This window comes from Lontra canadensis, unplaced genomic scaffold, assembly GCF_010015895.1.
Source record: "Lontra canadensis isolate GAN:19392208 unplaced genomic scaffold, GSC_riverotter_1.0 scaffold16, whole genome shotgun sequence".
In the NCBI taxonomy this organism is placed as follows: domain Eukaryota; kingdom Metazoa; phylum Chordata; class Mammalia; order Carnivora; family Mustelidae; genus Lontra; species Lontra canadensis.
In genome coordinates this window covers 4,279,313-4,299,574 of record NW_022631010.1, presented here as the reverse complement: position 1 = coordinate 4,299,574, position 20,262 = coordinate 4,279,313, and the positions used below count along the sequence as shown (strand labels likewise).

Here is a 20,262-nt window from a genome sequence, read left to right as displayed (position 1 = left end):
GTGTTTGGCGTTGACTAGGCAGCTGAATCGATATTAACTAAACATAGACTAGTAATAATAACAAATACATGGTTTGTTATGTGCAAAGGGCTTGTCTAAGTGCTTTACATGTACTACTTACTCATTTAACTGTGTGTGTGAAACAGACACAGGCAGACAGAAAAAGAAACAGAGAGAAGTCCTAGAGCCCAAAACTAAAGACTTTGAGCAGTGACAGGAGATGATGCTGGAGAGGCAAGCACACATGAGACCCTTCAGGGCCTCATAAGCCAAGGTAAGGAGTTTGCAGTTCAACCCAAGGGTCATGGGGACCCATGGAAGCTTTGGAAGGAGGGATGTGTTCTGAACTGCACACTGAAAAGATCCCTCTGGCTGCTGATCCCTCTGGAGAACAGGCTAGAATGCTTCAGAGAGGAAGCAGAGAGATCCGAGAAGAGCCTCCATATCAGAGATAACTATGACTTGGCCTAGTGGGCTTGCAGAGAAATGAATGGATCCAGGAGATGTTAGGGGGTAAAATGAACTACAGGAGAAGCCCCTATGAAGTTGCCTGTCCCAGCTAGGCTTGGCCCTTGAGTGGTCCCAGTTTAGGCATCAGACAAGTGAAGAAGCAACCAGATGATTCCAGTCCGAACTGTCTGAATCAGGTTCAGCTCTGATAATAATGGGAGAGGGGATGGAAGAGGTTCCAGAGGCGATGGGAAGGGATGAGGTCAAGTGTACAGGAGGGATAGGCTTTGAGCCAGCCCAGGAAGGATCCAGTAACCTCTGAGACCTCGGGGAAGGAGGGAAGATGGCCACTGAGAAGAGATACAGTGTGGTGGTTATGTGTTGAACTCTGCCTGAAACAGACCCAGGTTTGAATCTTGGTTCTGCCACTCACTGTTTGCATGATTTAACTTCTTTGAGCCTCTGTTTCCCTGACCATGAAATAGAGATAAGTTTAGTGGTTGCTTCTCAGAGGGTTTGTAAGAGTGAAATGAGATGTGCATCGAAGACCCTTAGTGAAGCACCTTGGCACAGAGTCAGACCTCAACAAATGATTGTTGTTGCTACTGCTATTATTGGTGCATTAGTTTATAGGTAAGGAGGGCAGGGAGTTGAATGACAAGACATCTGATAAACTGAATGCTCTGGAGAAAAACAAGAAGAATCATCTATTAAGAAAGAATGGTTTTAGGGGTGCCTGGCCAGCTCAGTCGGTAGAGCATGTGACTCTTGATCTTGGGGTTGTGAGTTTGAGCCCCACGCTGGGTGCAGCAATTAAATGTAAATTATTAAAAAAGAAAAAGAAGAGAAAGGTTTTAGTTCAACAGGAGGCTTAAAAAGGGTGGTGAGACAGATACAAAAGGCCATATGTTGTATGTTTCCATATAGATGAAATAGCCAGAGTCAGAAAATCCGTAGAGGCAGAAAACAGACTAGTGTTTCCTAGGGGGTGGGGAAAGGGAGGAATGAGGAATGACTGCTTTATGGGTTTCCTTTTAGAGTGATAGAAATATTCTGGACTAGATAGTGGTGATGGGTGCACAATTCTGTGAATGTACCATCACTAATGACAATTTTATGTTATGTAAGTTTTACCACAATCATTTCAAAATGTGGTCAAGATTTGGAATAATTAATAATGATGATGGTGGTGGTGGTAACAGATGTTACTTACTGAGCATTTACTAGGTGCCAGCGTAATTTATCTTCTCAATAACCTTATGAGGCCACTTGCCTGAGGTCACCCACCTGAGGTCATTCAGTCACGATGCAGAAGAATCTGAATTTGCTCTGATGGCTCTGAGGCCATGATCTATAGAGGCAATGGCGTGCACAGCTGTGACTTTCTCTGGCAGTGTCAGGAGAAATGGAAATGAAGGGGGCTGCTGGTACTTCGGTTCTTGGGTGAGGGGGTTCTCCTGGACAGGTGGGGCAGAAAAGAGGGGTGAATGGGAATGCAGAGGGGTAAACAGATCCCATAATGAACCTCAGGATGGATCCTGGCTCAGTGGGGAAGGATGCCAAAGGCAGCTGAGAAAGAGAGCAGATGGATCTGGAGAAGATGCAGGAATTCCAGACGGAGGAGCTCAATGAAGTCCAAAAATAGGTATATGGGAAGAAAGGGAGCCTGAGGTCAGAGTGTGGGATGTTGTAGTTAAACATTTTAGATGTAGAACGCTGTAAGAGATGAGAAGGTTTACTAAGCCAGTGCTATCCAACAGAAGTTTCTGCAAAGGTGGGAATGGTCTAGATCTGTGCTCTCTGAACAGAACCTCTGGCCATATTTGGCTATTAAGCATTTGAAATGTGGCTAGTGAGGCTGATGATTGAACTCTAAATTTTATTTAACCTTAATTACTTTATTTACTTCTTTATTTTTAAGTAGGCTCTACGTCCAACATGGGGCTTGAACTCACAGCCCCAACATCAAGAGTCACACTCTCTACCCTCTGAGCCAGCCAGGTGCCCCTGACCTTAATTACTTTAAACTCAAGTTAAAATAGCCACATGACGCTAATGGTCGTCATACTGGACAGTCAGGTGTCAGTGGGACAAATCTTGCTGCCAGGGCCCTACTTTGAGCATGACTGTCATCTCAGACCCCCATCATCCAACCCCTTTTACCTAGTGTTTTTGCCCTGCCCCGTAGTGGTCTCTTCTCTACATTGTAGCCACAGTGATCCTTAAAGCAAGAGTCAGATTCCCATATAGGAGTCTCATTCCCTGGTCAAAACCCTCTAATGACATCTCATCTTACTCAGGGCAAAAGGAGAAAACTGTGGTGGATTAAAGATGGCCACAAACTCTTTGTCACTCTGCCCTTCAAAAGGTGGAGTTTCTTGCTCCTCAACCTGAGCTGGCCCTGCCATTGCTTCAACTAACCAAACATGGCAAAAGCAATGCTGTGTCTGTTCTGGACTTAGCTTTCAAGAAGACCAGCTTCCTCTTCCCTCCTCTCGGAACACTCACTCTGGAAAGCTCCCTCTTGGGCCCCAGTCCCCATGCCGAAGAAGCCCAAACCACATGGAGAGGTCCCATGCTGGTGCTCCAGCTGACAGTGCCGGCCAGACCTCCAGCCCATAGCCAGCACCAAATACTGTATCAGTTGGCATGGTGTGAGCGAGTCCTCTCGGACATGTCCACCCACTTGAGCCCCCAGATGACATCACGTGAGCAGAAGAGCTATCCCACTGAATCCCATAAACCCACAGGATCGTGAAAGATAATAGAACAACGTTAAGCTGTTAAGTTGAAAGATGGTGTGTTACACAGCAATGACTATCCCAAACCAGTTCTTTTTTTTTTTTTTTAAGATTTTATTTCTTTGTTTGACAGATACAGAGAGAGAGAGAGTGAGCACAAACAGGGGGAACTGCAGGCAGAGGGAGAGGGAGAAGCAGGTTCCCTCTGGAGCAGGGAGCCCGACGTGAGACTCCATCCCAGGACACAGGGATCATGACCCGAGTTGAAGGCAGATGCTTAACTGACTGAGCCACCCAGGCACCTCCGAACCACTTCTTACTAGGACCTATGATTGCCCTTTCCCTACAACCTTACTTACCTCCGTGTTCTCTTCTTCCATTCCCTCACTCACCGCTCCAGCCACACCAGCATCCTTGAGTAAACTAAGCCCATCAGGCAAACCCCTATCTCAAGGTGTCAGAGCCTTTGTACTTGTTTCTCTGCTTTATTGCTCCTTCTCCAGATATCTGCATGGCTAGCTTCTAGCTTTATTCAGACCTCTGCTCATAAGAGGCTTTGTTTAAACACTTTGGTAGAGATATAGACCGCTCACCAAACTTCCATGTGCATCACATACATTTCTCAGTTCCCTTGAAGTTAGACCAAACCAGGTGATTAGTTCTGGCCAATGAGATCCAGGACTCCAAAGAGATCCTTGGCCGCAGATTTTCTTGGAAGAGAAAGAGCAGAACTTAACATTCATTTAGTTAACAGAAAACCCTGAAAACAACTGAGGGTGAGAAACTGGGTTGCTAAGAAACCTCCTAGAACGGGGGAGATGTTTGGCATCCATTGCTAGGCAACCTAAAAGAAGCCAGAGAGGCAGGTTTGGCTGCAAGCAGCTTTCCCCTCCTTTACAGAGGCTCCCTGAATGCCAGACGGGATATGCTCTTGAATGCTTCTGGTCCAACCACCTAACTGCATAGATGGGGAAACTAAGGCCTCAAAAGGCAGGATAATTAGTCCAGATTCCCTCTTAATTTCTCAACAAGAGCAAAGACAAATGGCATAGGAGGACATTGTCTTGGAGAGTGGCGTGACTGAGGCAGAGCTTTAGGGCAGAGCTGGTAGCTGAAGAAGAGACTGTAAAAACCATAAAGAAGTCAACTGTAAAAGGCCTTGAATGCCAAGGCCAGGAATCTTAACCTTTATCCTGAGGTTAATGGGGAGCCACTGAAAGGTTTCCAGAGGTAGTCACATTTGTTTTCTTTCTTTCCTTTTATTTTTTTTAAAGATTTATTTATTATGTTTAGAGAGAGAGCAGGGAGAGGGACAGAGGGAGAGGGAGAGAGAATCCTAAGCAGACTCCCCACTGAGGGCAGAGCTGGCTATGAGGCATGATCTCACAACCCTGAGATCATGACCTGAGCTGAAACCAAGATTGAGAGACTTAACCAACTGAGCCATCCAGGTGCCCCAGTCATGTTTGTTTTCAAAAGACCCCTCAGGTTTGGGGGCACCTGGGTGCCACAGTCCATTTAGCTCCAGACTCTTGGTTTCTGCTCAGGTCCTGATTTCAGGGTCATGAGATCCAGCCCTGGGTCAGCTCCAGGCTCAAGATTCGAGTGTGCTTGAGTTTCTCTTTCCCTCGTCCTCTGTCCACCCCACAATGCGAGCACCCATACATGTGCACATGCTCTCTCTCTTTCAAATAAATAAACAGATCATTAAAATGAGCCCATGAGGGGCACCTGGGTGGCTCAGTCATTAAGCCTTTGGTTCAGGTCATGATCCCAGAGTCCTGGGATCAAGCCCCACATGGGGCTGCTCTCTCTGCTCTCCTGGCTCTCTGCTCGGTGGGAAGCCTGCTTCTCCCTCTCCCACTCCCCCTGCTGTGTTCTTTCTCCAAATAAATAGATAAAATCTTAAAAAAAAAAAAAAAAAAAAAAGGAGCCCATGGGCTGCAGTACAGAGACTCAGGACAAAGTCCCAATACCCTCCAGGCCCTTCCTGTTCTTGCTATCTATCTCCTATCTTGCTAGCCTATCTCCTCTCTCCCTACCACCCCCACCAGCCTACAGCCAACTCCCTTCCGTGTCCCCTTCTCTTGTGGAATCCTCTCACTTGCCATTGCTGGTGTCTGGAAAGCTTTTCCCTTCATCTGAATCTGCTTAGTCTTATTGTGCTAGTGATTAACCACTGCATAACCAACTGCCCCCAAACTTAGTAGTGCGAATAACCTCAATTTCAGGACAACCATGGACTCTATGGGTCAGGAATTCAGAACGGGTAAGAGGGGATGGCTTGTCTCTGCTCCATGATGGCTGAACTCCAGCTGGGAAGACACTGCTTGAATGACTGGGGGCTAGGATCACCTGGAGACTCCGCTGCTCACAAGTCCAGCACCCAAGGAGGGATCTGGATCACCTGGAGCACCTATGGGGAGGCTCTGCACCTGTTTTGGGCTTCTTCATTGCATAACCATCTTAGGGGTGTTGGACTTCTTATTTGGTGGCTCAGTGTAAAAACCTGTAGCATCTTTCTGCTACATTCTATTGGTTATGAGTGGATTGTGAAGGCAGCCCAGACTCAAGAGGAAGGAAATTTATGGAAAGAATGTCAAAGAACTTGTAGCCATGTTCTAAAATCACAACAACATACTGAGGTCTTGGTCACAGCTTAAACATCACCTTCTCCATGAAGTGACCTGACCATGCCCTCCCTGCTCCATGTTTGTGTGCCCCCAGCCCCACTGTCCATCTCCATCAGTGCATTTCCATCCCTCTGTTGATGTGTCTTTCTCCTCCTTGGGAGTTAAGTTCAGTGAAGACAGGCCATCTCTGTCTTTTTCACCTTTGTACGCCAGCACCCAGCACAGAGCCTGGCAAAGCAGACCCTTAATAAATATTTGTTGACTGGGTGAGTGAAGGAGTGATTGAATGAGCTAAGGCAAGGAGTCCAATCCAGAAGCCATTCCTTCCTTGTGAGGCTGATATACTAATTAGAGGGAGAGATACAAAATTGAAACTGTATATGATAAATACCACAGCGATAAATGCTATTAAGAAAAATAAAGCAAAGTAAGGGGATAGCCTAAGGGTTTATGTGTAATACTTTACAAGAATGATCAGGGAAGACCTTTTTGAGGTAGTGACATTGGAGCCAAGTGCCAAAGAAGTGAGGGAGTAAGCCATGTGGGTATCTGGGAGAAGAGCACTTCCAGCAAAGTGAACTGGAAAAGGGCTGGCTGTTCAGAAGGGCTGAAGTGGGCATGTGCTTGGTAGTTTTAGGAAACAGCAAGGAAGCCAGTGTGGCTATGGTATGGCAAGGGAAGGAAAAAGCAATAGGTGATGAATCCCACGGGGGGCCCCAAGCTAGGTTACATAGGATTTTGCAGGCCATGCTGAAGACTTTGGCTTTTAGTCTGAATGAGATGGGCACCGGTGGAAGGTTTTGAGAAGTGGGACATAGTCTGATTTGTAGTCTAACCAGATCTCTCTGGCTGCTGTGGATAATAAGACTGTGATTGAGGCAAAGGAGAAAGCAAAGAGTCCAGTGAGAGGCTGGTTCAGGATACCAGGCAAGAGATTGAGGGGGACTGTGAGGGTGGCCATTCAAAGGGTGAGAAGTGATAAGGGCACAGGACACATTTTGAAAGTAGAGCCAACAGGGACAAGGGATACGAAGCTATGGGGAAAAAGAGGAGCTAAGGATGACCAACAGGTTGTTGGCCTTTAAGTCACATGTGATGGGAAGATGTGGAGTGGGGAACAGCCTTGGAAGCACCACAGAAACAAGAATTCATATTTAGGCATGCCAAGTTTAAGGTGCCAGTTGGACATCCCAGTGGAGATGAGGAGGAGGCAGCTAGATAGGAGAGTCTAGCAACATCAGGATGGAGATATGGACTTGAGAATCCACAGCTATGTTAAGCAGAGTTCTAAGATGGCCCCAAGATCCCCCCCCCTGCCCCAACCCCTCCCACCGTGGTGTGCAGGATCCACATAACCTGCTATCCTCCGGGTGGGAGAGACCAGCGAGTATGACGGATGATGTCATTCTTGTGATTAGGTTACGTTATATGGCAAAAGTGAAGGGATTCTGCAGATGTGATTAAGGTCCCAAATTAGTTGAGCCTTAGCTTATTAGAAGGGAGAACCTCCTGGGTGGGCCTGATCTAATCAGGTGAGCCCTTTAAAAAGAGAGCCTTCCCTGGGGCACCTGGCTGGCTTAGAGCATGTGACTCTTGACCTTGGGTTCGGGAGTTCCAGCCCCATACTGGGCACAGAAACTGCTAAGTAAATAAATAAGTAAATAAGAGCTTAAGGTGCCACTCTGTGAGAGAGCCTGGGAAGATAGGACACTGATAGTGGCCCTCAGGATTCAAGAGTGGCACCAGCTGACAGCCAGGAAGAACACAGTTCCTTGACCCCAAGGAACTGAATTCTGCCCGCCACCAGGTGAATTTGGGAGAAGACTCGGAGTTCCAGAATGGAATGCAGTCCAGCCAACACCTTGATGCAGCCCTGGGAGATCCTGAGCAGAGAATCAAGCTAAGGCACGCCTGCCTCCAGGGCACAGAGACTGAATAAATGTGTGTTATTTCAGGCTGATACATTTGTGGCAATTTGTTACGGGTTACAGATAACCAACACCTCAGTGTACAGGTGTTCTTAAAGCCTTGGAAACAAGATGGTTCAAATAGCCCAGGTCTGAGGAGCACCTGGATAGCTCAGTGGGTTAAAGCCTCTGCCTTCCTCTCAGGTCATGATCAGGACCCGCATGGGGCTCTCTGTTCAGCAGGGAGCCTGCTTCCTCCTCTCTCTCTGCCTGCCTCTGCCTACTTGTAATCTCTCTGTCAAATAAATAAATAAAATCTTAAAAAAAAAAAATAGCCCAGGTCTGGGATCCAACGGGGATGAGTCAATGACCTCGGGAACCCAGTGAGATTGGAATGGGACACACCCCACCCCTACCCTCAAATGCTTCCTATTTCTTTCAGCCTCTAGGTGTCTCCAGAGCCCACATAAGCAAGTCTCTCCCCGCCTTTTCCAGGTCAGAATCCATTTCCTTCCGAAATGGAAAGAACCAAGTAATAATAAATGGTCTCTCAACTATTCCGTTCTTACTTTCCCCTCCCAAACTTTATATATGGGGGAAACCGCCCAAGATGCCACCGTGATCTAGGACTACCTCTGGCCTGGCACTTTACCCTTCCACGGCACTCCGAAGGGCAAACGACTGACCCCCCCCTCCTCTCTCCAGCTTTGACCAGGGGAGGGATCTGCAGTGATAGACAGAGGCTGCAGTTTCTCACTGATGCCCACTGGAGAGGGAGCAGCCCTAAGGCAGGGGCTGCCGGCCTGTGTGGAGAAGGGAAGAGACCCCTCCCGAGGTCTGGGGCATCAGAAGTGCCCAGCTGCAGGTAGAGGGCCAGTGACCCAATTCCCTCTGTCGGGCCCCTCACCCCCTCCCTTGCAGTCCGAGTTCCCCCAAAACAGACGCTGAGACGGGGTCTGGGGTGCAAGATATTTATTAGGTATAAACACCTGTGAAAAGAAGAGGAAGCAGGATTGGGTACAGGGGATCAAACTGTACTGCAGGCCTGGCAGAGCCTCGGCTGCCCTGGGTAGTGACCGCAGGGGGAGGTTGTGCACTGGCGCTGCCTGTCGGTGTCTGTCCAGTCCCCAGCGCTGAACCAAAATGGCCAGGCATTTGTCTAGATACCTGATCTCCCTGGGACACCGGATGCAGGCTGCCCTGGGTCAAAGGGCTCTCAGCAGCAGGAGGCTATCCACTGACCATACTTCTCATGGCTGGGCAAGTCTCTCCTTCTAGGGGGTTCTGGTGGCACCTAGTTCTGTCTTTCTCACCTTCTCAATTCTATCCTAGAGGATTTTTTTTTTTTGGCCTGCTTGCTTTAAATCAGAAGCTTCACCTCTCTCAACCAGACCCCCTTTCTATAGGAACCCGGCGCTCCCAAACCTGCTACAGTCTTCTTTTCAATTGTCTATGGGTATCCCAGTCCCCAAATACCCTCTCTGGATGAGGTCTGTACACTTGACCTTGGTTCTTACTAGGGGAAACAGACTCTGTTTAACCTTAGGAATTCACCGTAACTGGCAGTGGAGGAACTGGGGGGTAGGGGGGACAACAAAGAGTTTTTTAAAAGGCCTTCCTCTGTTTCCAAAACATGCTGGTAAGAATCTCAAGGACAAGAATCACTGTGGCTCCCGTTGCTCTTCTTTAGTTATTTAATAAAATTACACCACGGGCCAATTATGTGCCAGATACTGGGACCAACCCCACCACCGCTGGGGGCCCCCCCAGAGGACAGCCTAACACCATCTGTGGACAGGGAAGGAGAGGCAGCACCCACAAGGAGAGAACCAAAATGTGGGGCCCAACTCTGACCTTGGGTGCTGGTAGGCCCTCCTACAGGTTGCTTCGCCACCCTGAGCCTGTTTCCTCCTCTGGACAATGGAGTAATACACTTTAGGGAGCATCTTATTAAATACTTCTGACCTCAAACTTCATTTTAGCCGGAAGCAGCTACTGTTAAACGTTCTCACACGTTAATACTATGAAAAGAGTCAGGGTGAAGTAAATTTGCTCAAGGTCACACAGGTGTTCAGGGGTGGTGGTACTCAGGCTTTTGAGCCCAGACAATGTGGCCCGATCCTTCTTACTTCTCATTAAGGGCAGGGTCAAACTGGCCCCCCTTGGACCAGGTAATGCCTGCACACCTGTTTTTAAAAATATTATGAGTCAGCTTTCATTTTGCAATTGAGAAGTTCATAGAAACATCCAGATTTCTACCTTCTCTTGAACAATCTGGCCACCGTGGGCTGCATTCCCACAAGGTCACGACTGGCCTGAGGTGAGCGGCTGCCCCCAGCTGAGGTTGGTCAGGAAGCCCATGTCTACCCAGACTCTGTCACTTATGTCACATGCCTGGCCCTGCAGGGATGAGTTTGTCATCCTTAATGAAGACCAGGGAATCCTGAAATAGGGGGAGACAGAGGACCCCCACTCTGCCTGCACGGTGCTAAGTCACATGGACTTCCCTCTGGCAAACTGTCTGGGGGAGGGTTGAGGAGAGGCACAGACATGTAGAACCACAGGGCAAGGTCGGGGCAAATACACTTTATTCAGTCCTGGCATCAGACTGGCGGAGTCCTGCTGTGGGTGCCAGTGCCCCAAATCAGAGGGACCCCTCCCCTCGGCTACTAGACTAGTTCTCCAAGACCACAGACAGTGACATCTCTTCACTCACATGACGTTTTCTGGGTTTTTTCATTGTCTTTTTGTTGTTGTTTTTCTTAAAAAAAAAAAAAAAAGAGAGAGAGAGAGAGAGAGAAAAGAGAGAGACAGAGAGAGCACGAGAAAGGCCCAGAGCCGGAGCACCAAGCTTAAAGGAGGCAGCTGGTGGCTTTGTCAGCGAAGGGAACGCGTGGGGCAGAGACCTGCGGAGACCCTGGGCAGGGGTCCGAGAGGACTCTGGGACCGTTTGTTCCTGAGATTTGTGTGTGTGTGAATGAGAGTGTGTGCACACCCAAGAGGGTGAACACACGCCGGTGAGATACAGGTAGTGAGGGCTGAAGGGGGCGTGGGGAGGCCGGAGGGGCAGGATTTGAGGACTAAGAGGGTTAGGGTCATTGAGGGCACCCCGGAACGGAACACAACCTTCTCAGGCAGCAGCGCTATCCCGAGTTTTCACATGGAAAAACACGCGCAAACGGCGGACCTCTACTACTCTGACCCTCCTTTCAGTTTCACTGGCCCAGTCGTTAGTCTCTCTCAAGCCAGCTGTTTAAAAGTGGGGGTCTTCTTGCCACGCCGGCTGCTATCATGCCTCAGTCTCAACACCCCCCAACCTGTACCAACGTGCCTCAGTTTCTCCCACTGAATACTGTCACTGTGGGCACAGGACTCGAGTGATAGGAAGGAGTGGTCGGCGTAGGGAGGAGCCCAGACTGCGAGTGTGCCTTTGACTTGATGGGGCACTTGGAGGGGGTGGAGTGGGGAGCAGCAAGAACCCTGTCCCCAGATAGACTGAAATGCCTTGGTTCGGAGTTTTCTTGGGCAGTCCTCTCGTGGTCCAGTTCCGGATGAAGACCCTACTCCCAATTCCCAGGTGGGGTAAAGAAAAGGGAGGTTTCTGGGACCAAGGTAGACTGTAGAGGCAGCCTAGCGGTGTGTATGGGCAGAGGGTGGCGGGGGGGAGGGAGGAGGAGGAGGTGCACCTCAGTCTGGGCAACCCCGCAAGGAAAAGGGGCTATGCCACCAGGGAGAGTTCCAAGCTCCAAACCAAATCCTTCCGGGCCAGCTAGTCTCTTTCTCCCCCTTCCTTAGAGCTCCTCCCATTAAGGCAGTGACGCCCCGTCGGGTTGAAAGGAAGCCGCGGCTCCCGGATCAAAAGATTTCTCAGGATCGTTCAATACCCGCCCCAATTCTTCCCGAAGCGGGCCACAGAGGCGTGCGGTTCGACTGGGACTGACCCCCTCCTCCCAAGAAGCATTAAGCATGCGCGAGAAGGGGGCGGGCCCCGGCGCTCGGCGAAGGAGAGGAGGGGGGCATGGGAGGAGCGTGCGGTGCCGCCCAGCCGCAGCGCCCCCCTAAACAAGAGGAGGCGGGCTAGGCAAAGGCGGAGGGATTCAGGAGCAAGGGCAGGGGCGTGTCCTCCGGCCACGAGGAGGGGCGTGTGCGAGGTGGGGGAGGGGTGCAGGTCTGTAGAGTGGACGGGCGGTGTAGAGGAGGGGGGCTGGCTGCTGGTGGCTGTGCGGGAGGGGGCAAGATGAGGCGGGGCTTGGATGTCAGGGAAAGAGTGGGGGTTGGGCTGCCTTGGGGTGTGTCTGCGGGGGAGGGGCATGTCTGGATTTGAGGGGGATGGGCACGTCTAGGAGGGGGGAGGCTGCGCGGGAGATGGGGTGCCAGCCTCGGCCTCCGAGGGGCCCCAATACCTGATTCCTGTATGTAAACAGCTGGTTTGGGGGCGTGCGCGCCCCGCTGACGGTGGGCTCAGTAGGTGAAAACCAGGTCGGCGATGCTAGACGGGCGCCAATCCCCCGCGATCATCTCGGTAACCTCGGGGGTGCAGTAGTCCGGGAACTCGAAATGCGACGTGCCCGAGGGGGGCGGCAGGTCCGGGTCGCGGTCCAGGGCGCTGCAGTCCAGGCCGGCGGGGCCGGGGGGCAGTCTGGACAGAAAGCCCAGCGGCTCCTCCCCCGACGCCACCGTCTCCTCTTCGCCTTCCTCCGCCGCCGCCGCCTCCTCCTCCTCTTCCTCCGGCTCCTCGTCCTCCGACGGAGTGGGGGAGGCGGTGGTGACAGCCGCCCCCTCGCCCGACGGCCCCTGGGCGCGCTCCGCTGGTCCCCGGGCAGCCCGCCCCGCCGGGACCATCCTCCACAGCTCCCTCCCGGGGGTCTCGACCAGGCGCACTTCCAGCAGCTCCTCGTCGTCGTCCTCGTCGTCGTCCTCGGGCGCCGCCGCGCTGCCCCCCAAAGGCCCGCCCGCTGCTCGGCGGCCCCCGCGGCCAGGCAGCTGCGGCCCAGGCTTGAGCCGGCTGCCGCCACCGCCACCACCACCGCCGGGGGGGCGGGGCCGCGCCTTGGCGGGCGCCCCCTTGCTCTTTTTGCGCGGCCGGTACTTGTAGTCCGGGTAATCCGCCATGTGCTTGAGGCGCAGCCGCTCCGCCTCCCGCACAAACGGGATCTTCTCCGAGTCCTGCAGCAGCTGCCAGCGGCGGCCCAGGCGCTTGGAGATCTCGGCGTTGTGCATGTCGGGCCACTGGTCCATGATCTTCCGCCGCTCGTGCTGCGACCACACCATGAACGCGTTCATCGGTCTCTTAATGTGGCCGCTCGGCGTCTTGCACCAGCCGGGTTCGCGCGCCCCCTCCTCGGCCGGCCCGGGCCCCGGGGGCGGCGGCCCGCCGTCCCGCTTGGCTCTCGCGCCCCGTTGCTGCACCATCGCGCCTGGGCCCGGGGCCGCTAGACGCCGCCGGGGGCCGTCCGCATCCTCCGCGGCTGGGGGTGGGGGAGGAGGCAGCAGCGACGGAGGGGCGGCCCCGCCCCGCAGCTCGGCCCGGCCCCCGCGAGCTGGGGAGCGAGGAGCTGGGCGCTCGGGCCCAACGGACGGCGGGGGGAGAAGGTCAGCGGCGCGGTCTCAGGCGGGCTCAGCGCGCCCCCGCCGCCTCCGGCAAGTTGCGCCCTGCCGCACGCTGCACATTGTTTTGCGGGGGCGGAGGAATCGCACCCTCCGGCCCCCGCGGGCTCTCCTAGCAGCCTCCTGCTCCGCCGCGGCCCGCGCGCGCCGCTCCCCGCCCCGCCGCCTTCCAGTGTCTTTCTCCCCGCGCGGCCCCGCCGGCGCGCGCACCACCCCTCCCCCTCGCCGTCTGCGGGCCGCTGCGGCGCGCGCGGGGCCGCCCCGTGTAAACACCGAGGTGCCCGCTTGGGCTGCGGCCGGGCCACGCCTCGCGCTCGGGCGGCGCGTCACCCGTTGCTGGGCAGAGAAGCTGGTATTTGCATCTCCCAATCGCTGGCTGCCGGGGTGGGGCGGGGCTCGGGCGGCGGGGCGGGGCGGTCTCGCGGCTGGGTTGGAGGGTGTTGGATGAGGTCGGTTTCTTTTCTTAGGCTGGGGACTGGAAGGAGAGTGGGAGAACGCGGAGCGCCCTTCCCATCTGCCTCCGAAAGCTTGTTCCGCCCCACGTTGCCTTTGAAATTTTTAGCTTATTCAGTGACACCTGCTGCCAGGTGGGACCTCCGCGCCCTCCTCTTTTGGAGGCGTCTTTCTGGACCATCCCAGAACAGAATGTAGAGGACTCAGGATCGGGAAAGCTCTTCAAGGGGACAGACTCCTCGTTTCATAAATGTAGCCCCTGCCTAGTACACACACGGTCCAGCCACACAGGGGCTCGACAAATGATTTTTGTCACAAATCCAATGAATATTTTTTTAAGTCTCGTTTGAGGCGCCACAAGAGTCCTGAGAAAGAAGGGAATACGACTCCCACTTTCCGGATTCGGAACAAGGAAGGCAGCCGAATAGGGCTCGAATCCCAGGCTCGTGGTCCCAGCTCTCTCTTCCCAGCTCAGAGCATCTCGCTGGGGCATCTCGCCTACCAGCCAAGAGTCCCGAGGAGGGCTGACTTTCTGCTTTTCACAGTCCTCAGGAGAGGTTCGAGGATGGGGGAGTGTCCCATCCCAGGTCCCACTCCACACCGCGACCAGCTAGTTGAGGGACTAGGGCGCGACGTCCCTCCGGAGTCTGGAGAAGCGTGCGCGGGCACGGGGGCGGAGCCAGGCCAAGGGGGCGTGTCCGCGACGCATGCTCGAGGCGCGTGGCGGGGAGGGGTTGCGCGCTCCCCGCTCACCACGTGTGAGCCGGCTCGGGCACCGCGGGCCGTGTGCTGCCCCCGGGGGAGGTCACCTTCACGGCGCCATGGGCCTGGGCGTTGAGAGGGGGCGCTGAGGTCTCGCCCCTGGGAATCAGAAGCTGGGAGGGGTCGGGATCAGGGTCTCCAAAGTGGAATTCCGCTGGGGTGTAGTGGGCACTGTGCGGAGCGGAGGGTGGAGGGTGAAAACCTCGAGGCAGAACTCGCCCACCACCGGGCGGGTGGGGACAGAGCCCAGCAGGAGGGTGTGGGGCGGGGAGCAAGGGCTGAGGTGCGGCTCTGCAGACGCGGGGGGCGGGGTGATGCTCTTGGGTGCCGGGGAGGGAAATTGGAGCGTGGCGGGAGGGAGGGGGCGACTCTTAAAGGCACAGGGCGCTCGGAGGGGGAAGGCACTGCTCCGGACCAAATGGTTCTTCCGCAGATGTGCTGAACACTGAGATTTGGAGATCCCCCGGGTTTGCACCTTCAGAATGGGAGCTTGGCCCGTTCAGTCCTCCAGAGTCAGAATTACTGTATTCGCATCCAAGTGCCTCCCTTTCCTTCTTGAAGTGGGAAAAAGCGGTTTCTCCCTCATATGGTTGTTGTACAAGTTAAACGGGATAATGGCTGCGAACAAGTCCCTGATACCTAGTAAATGTTCAATAAATATTAGTTATCTGGGACTCTGGGCACTAACAACGTAGAGACACTAACATAATAAAAATGGCGGGGTGTGGATGTATTTATTTCAAGGAAGGTATCCAAAGTAATCATGGGAAAATTAAAGTTTTTTTTTTAATTTTCTAACACTTTTATACTTTTTCCATGTAAGATAGCGTTTTATTCTAAATGACATGAAGGCATGGCCATCTTTTCAGTGCTTAAGAACTCTCAAAGGTTTATTCTGGCCTTTCCGTGGCTGCTATTATTCTAAGGGTTTCAAGGGACTGGCCTCCTGGATGTTCTCAAACACAGAAGGCTTGAGCCCACCTTAGGGCCTTTGTACATGCTATCTCCTTTGCCTGGAAAATTTTCACCCCATCCCCACATGGCTGACGCATCTCGTTCTAGCCTCAGCTTAGGTGGATTCTCCGGAGTGGTCTGCGCTGACCACTCTCTGTTGTAGCCCGCCCATTCTCCTGCAGCTCAGGTGCACAGAATCGCTTGTCTGTGGCACATTTTCATCACTGTCCATATTTAACTCACCTTATGTTTGTATTTATTTATATATAATATAATAAAAACTAAGGGGTCCCTGGGTGGCTCAGTGGGCTAAGCATCTGTCTTCAGCTCAGGTCATGATCTCAGGGTCCTGGGACTGAGCTGCCTCTCATCCCGCTGCTACTTGCTAGATGTGGGCTCTGCTTGTCCCTCTCCATCTCCCTATGCGCCCCCCCCACTTGTGTCCCCTCTCTCTCAAATACATAAATAAAGCCTTCAAAAAAGAAAACAAGGGCACGTGGGTGGCTCAGTGGTTTAAAGCCTCTGCCTTTGCTCAGGTCATGATCCCAGGGTCCTGAGATGGAGCCCCACATCAGGCTCTCTGCTCAGTGGGGAGACTGCTTCCTCCTCTCTCTCTTTCTGCCAGCCTCTCTGCCTACTTGTGATCTCTGTCTGTCAAATAAATAAGTAAAATCTAAAAAAAAAAAACTTTAAAAAATAAAAAAGAAAACAGTTAAATCAGCAACCAACACAAGAACTGGAACATTGACAGTAACCAACCTTCTATGAACTCCTTTCCCAACCCTTCTCCTCCCTTCCCTTGCTTGAGGTAATGTCTATCCAGAAACTTCCTTTACATTAAAAAAAGTGGAGGGGGGAGCATGGGGCCCCTGGGTGGCTCAGATGGTTAAGCTTCTGCCTTAGGCTCAGGTCATGATCTCCAGGTTCTGAGATGTCATGCCCCAGAGTGGGCTCCCAGCTCAGTGGGGAGTCTGCTTCTCCCTCTCCCTCTGCCCCTGCCCCGCTTGTGCTGTCTCTGTCTGTCTCTCAAATGAATACATAAAATCTTTAAAATTAAAAAAAAAGACCTCTTAACAGATTTATGAAAATATAATTCACAGACCATACTATTCAGTCATTTAAAGTATGCGATGCGATGGTATATACAGAGTTGCGCAACCATCAATTTTAGACTATTTTCATCAGCCCCCAAAGAAACTCTGTGCTTGTTATCCATCTCTCCTCCATCTCCTCTACCTGTATTCTAACCCCCAGCTCTAAGCAAACATTAGTCTACTTTCTTTCTTTTTTTAACATTTTATTTATTTATTTTACAGACATCACAAGTAGGCAAAGAGGCAGGCAGAGAGAGGAGGAAGCAGGCTCCCCACTGAGCAGAGAGCTCGATTCGGGGCCCTATCCCAGGACCCTGAGGTCCTGACCTGAGCTGAAGGCAGAGGCTTTAATCCACTGAGCCACCCAGGTGCCCCACATTAGTCTACTTTCTGTCTCAGTGGACTTGCTGCACCGTAGTAGTGTGTGAGGGTTTTGTGTGAGGGTTGCAATTTCTCCTTTCTCTTACTTTTGAAAATAGAGTTTCTTAAAAATATATTGTCTTGCCTTTAGCTTTGTCAAAAAGGTATCATGCTGCATGTAATATTCTGGTATTTACTTTCTCACTCAGTATTACAGTGCTAAGATTCACCTAAAGTATTGCACGCATGTGGGGTTGATTCATTTCCCATTGTGGGGATATGCTACAGTTTTGCTGTCTGTTGTCCCATCCATGGACAATTGGATTATTGCCAGGTTTTGCTCTTATGAAGAGTGTTACTGTTACCAATCCTAAATGTGTGCCTGGAAGTCTATCATGGAAACTGTGATGGCCACATCTGAGGACATGTGAATGCTAACTTTTATTAGGTGATGTCAAACTTCCCAGTTGCACCAGTTAACTTTTTCACCAGCAGCACAGAAGAGATCCTTTTCTTTTTTTTAATCTTTTTTTTTTTTTTTTTTAAAGAGAGAGAGGGAGCATATGCACTACCCTTATGCACGTGGGGGGATTGAGTGGGGTGAAGAGGAAGAGAGAGAATCCCAGGCAGGATCCATGCTCAGCCCAATGGAGGGACTTAATCCCAGGACCCTGAGATCATGACCTGGGCAGAAACCAAGACTTGGTCGCTTAATCAACTGAGCCACCTAGGCGCCCCAGAAGAAATCCTTTTCAGCCACATCTTGTCCAAAGTTCGAGGTTGTCAGATGTCTTCATTTTTGCCCATCTTTTTGTTTGCTTCATGGCAGTTTTCACATTCTGGAATTATTTTATTTGTTCACTTGGTTTTGGCCCATCTTCTCTCCACTGGAACGTAAGACCCAAGAGGGCAGAGATTTTTGTCTGTTTTGTTTTAGGGCTCTATCCCTAGGAGAGTGCCAGGCACATAATAGGGGCTCATTAAATATTTATTGAGTGAATAAAAGGCAGTGTTCTATCGGGAGTATACACTCAAATTCCTATGGGAGCCCGGAGAAGAAGGTAAAATTTTGGAAAGTAAAACCTAAAACTCCAGGCTGCCACTGAGATGTGGAGGTTATCAATGCACACAGGTTACCTTGAGTCCTTTCAAATGGGTGCCCCAGAGTCTGAATCTTGTAGGCCATAGGTTTTTAATGCTAGGCTTACCACCAAGCCGTTCAGTGTAGACTGCAATAGGAAGACAGTGAGGTTCTTGAAGAGATGATGACCGCCACTACCCAATAGGCTGGGCCACCATCACCTCTCTTCTGGGCACCTACCAGCCTCCTTTGTGGTCCCTGCACCCACCAGGTCTCCTTCCATTTCATTCTCCTACCTGAAGCTAGAGTGATGGTATTTTCTAGTCACGAATCTGATTGTGTGTAAAAGCCCTTAAAGCCCTTCACTGGTTCCCCCATTACTCTCAAGATGAACACTAGGCTTTCATGGGGCCCACCAGGCCAAGCTTGATTTGCCCCCACTCCCGATCTGATCTCCTTTCCTGCTTTCTTTGTCTTGAACCAGTTTCCAACCACATTAGCGTCTTCAGTTTGTGGGACAAGCTCACAAACTTGAAGTTCCTCCCCACACGGGGTATTGTGAAGTCCATTCCCTCACCCTTTCTAGCACTCCCACCTCTGTCTCCCACCTTGTGGCTCTCCTAGCCCCACGTCCCTGCCCTTCCCTTCAGTGTATCTGTCACATGACCTGGGTCATGTGACACTCAGGACAGAGAACTTTTTTTTTCTTTTTTCTTTTTTTGGAGAAGGTGGGGGGCTGGGAGTGGAGCGGCAAAGGAAGAGGAACAGAGAGAATCTTTTTTTTTTTTTTTTTAAGATTTTGTTTATTTATTTGACAGACAGAGATCACAAGCAGGCAGAGAGAGAGAGAGAGAGAGGGAAACAGGCTCCCCGCCTAGCAGAGAGCCCGATGTGGGGCTGGATCCCAGGACCCTGGGATCATGACCTGAGCCGAACGCAGAGGCTTCAACCCACTTAGCCAGCCAGGTGCCCCATCTTTTTAACACCTATATCTTCTAAATTACATTATTTACTTTTTCCTTTTCTTTTTCTTTTTTCATTTTTTAAAAAATTTTGTAAAAAGATTTTATTTATTTCTTTGACAGAGAGACACAGTGAGAGAGAACACAAGCAGGGGGAGTGGGAGAGAGAGAAGCAGGCTTCCTGCTGAGGCAGGAGCCCTATGCAGGCCTCAGTCCCAGGACCCTGGGATCTCAACCTGGGCTGAAGGCAGACCTGAGAAGGCAGGCCTGAGACATCCAGGTGCCCTCCCCCTTTTTTAAAGATTTTATTTATTTATTTGTCAGAGAGAGCACAAGCAGGGGAGAGGCAGGCAGAGGGAAAAGCAGGCTCCCCACTGAGTAAGGAGCCTGATATAAGACTCGATCCCAGGACCCTGGGATCAAGACCTCAGCTGAAGGCAGCCACTTAACCAACTGAGACACCCAGGCATCCCTAAATGATAATATTTTCAATAATAGTCATAAAATGCAATAACACTAATGATAATGGCTGGAAAAGAAATGTAGATGGTGAAAATATTCTTTCTTTGAACTTTTTATGTGTAATCATGTCAGCAAAAACAAACATTACAGTACAAAAATAGGAAAAGAGTATTGAATCAATAGTTTTCAATTACGCTGAGATATTTCTTTGGGGGAAAAAAAAAGAGAGAGAAGGAAGCCTGGGTGGCTCAGTTGGTTGGGCAGCTGCCTTCGGCTTGGGTCATGATCCAGGGTCCTGGGATTGAGTCCTGCATGGGGCTCCTTGCTTGGCGGGGAGCCTGCTTCTCCCTCTGCCTGCCACTCCCCCTACTTGTGTGCTTTCTCTCTCTCTCTCTTTCTCTCTGACAAATAAATAAATAAAAATCTTTAAAAAAAAAGAAAAAATATCTACATAGTGATCTTTTGCAATGATAATTATGTCACATTATGGTTTAAATACAAGAAAACACTTTGAAAATAAAAATCAACTTTAAGATTAAATATATTATTCAAATTCGGTAAAATGTAATTTTATCAGGGGTGCCTGGCTGGCTCAGTCAGTAGAGCATGAAACTCTTGATCTTAGGATTGTGAATTCAAGCCCCATGGTAGGCATGGAGCCTACCTAAAACAAAAAAAACAATAATTTTATCAAATGAAATTGTAATGTAATGTAATATAGTGTAATAATACAATTTTACTAAATAATAAAATTTGCAGTTGCCACACTATGGTTCACTCTTTGTTTCACTATAAA

The 20,262-nt window shown here is 51.0% G+C and overlaps 1 protein-coding gene across 1 annotated transcript; it reads right to left on the bottom strand.

The window, feature by feature from the left end:
• Positions 1-8,688: 8,688 nt before the first annotated feature.
• SOX12 (SRY-box transcription factor 12) lies at positions 8,689-13,529 on the bottom strand. The gene has a single exon (XM_032858972.1). It carries the CDS (start codon positions 13,141-13,143, stop codon positions 12,193-12,195), a length of 951 nt encoding a protein of 316 aa, XP_032714863.1. The 5' UTR covers positions 13,144-13,529; the 3' UTR covers positions 8,689-12,192.
• Between the last annotated feature and the right edge of the window lie 6,733 nt (positions 13,530-20,262).

Bases quoted from the DNA above. Each gene is read 5' to 3' on its own strand.
- SOX12 (XM_032858972.1), bottom strand. From the start codon at position 13,143: ATGGTGCAGCAACGGGGCGCGAGAGCCAAGCGGGACGGCGGGCCGCCG.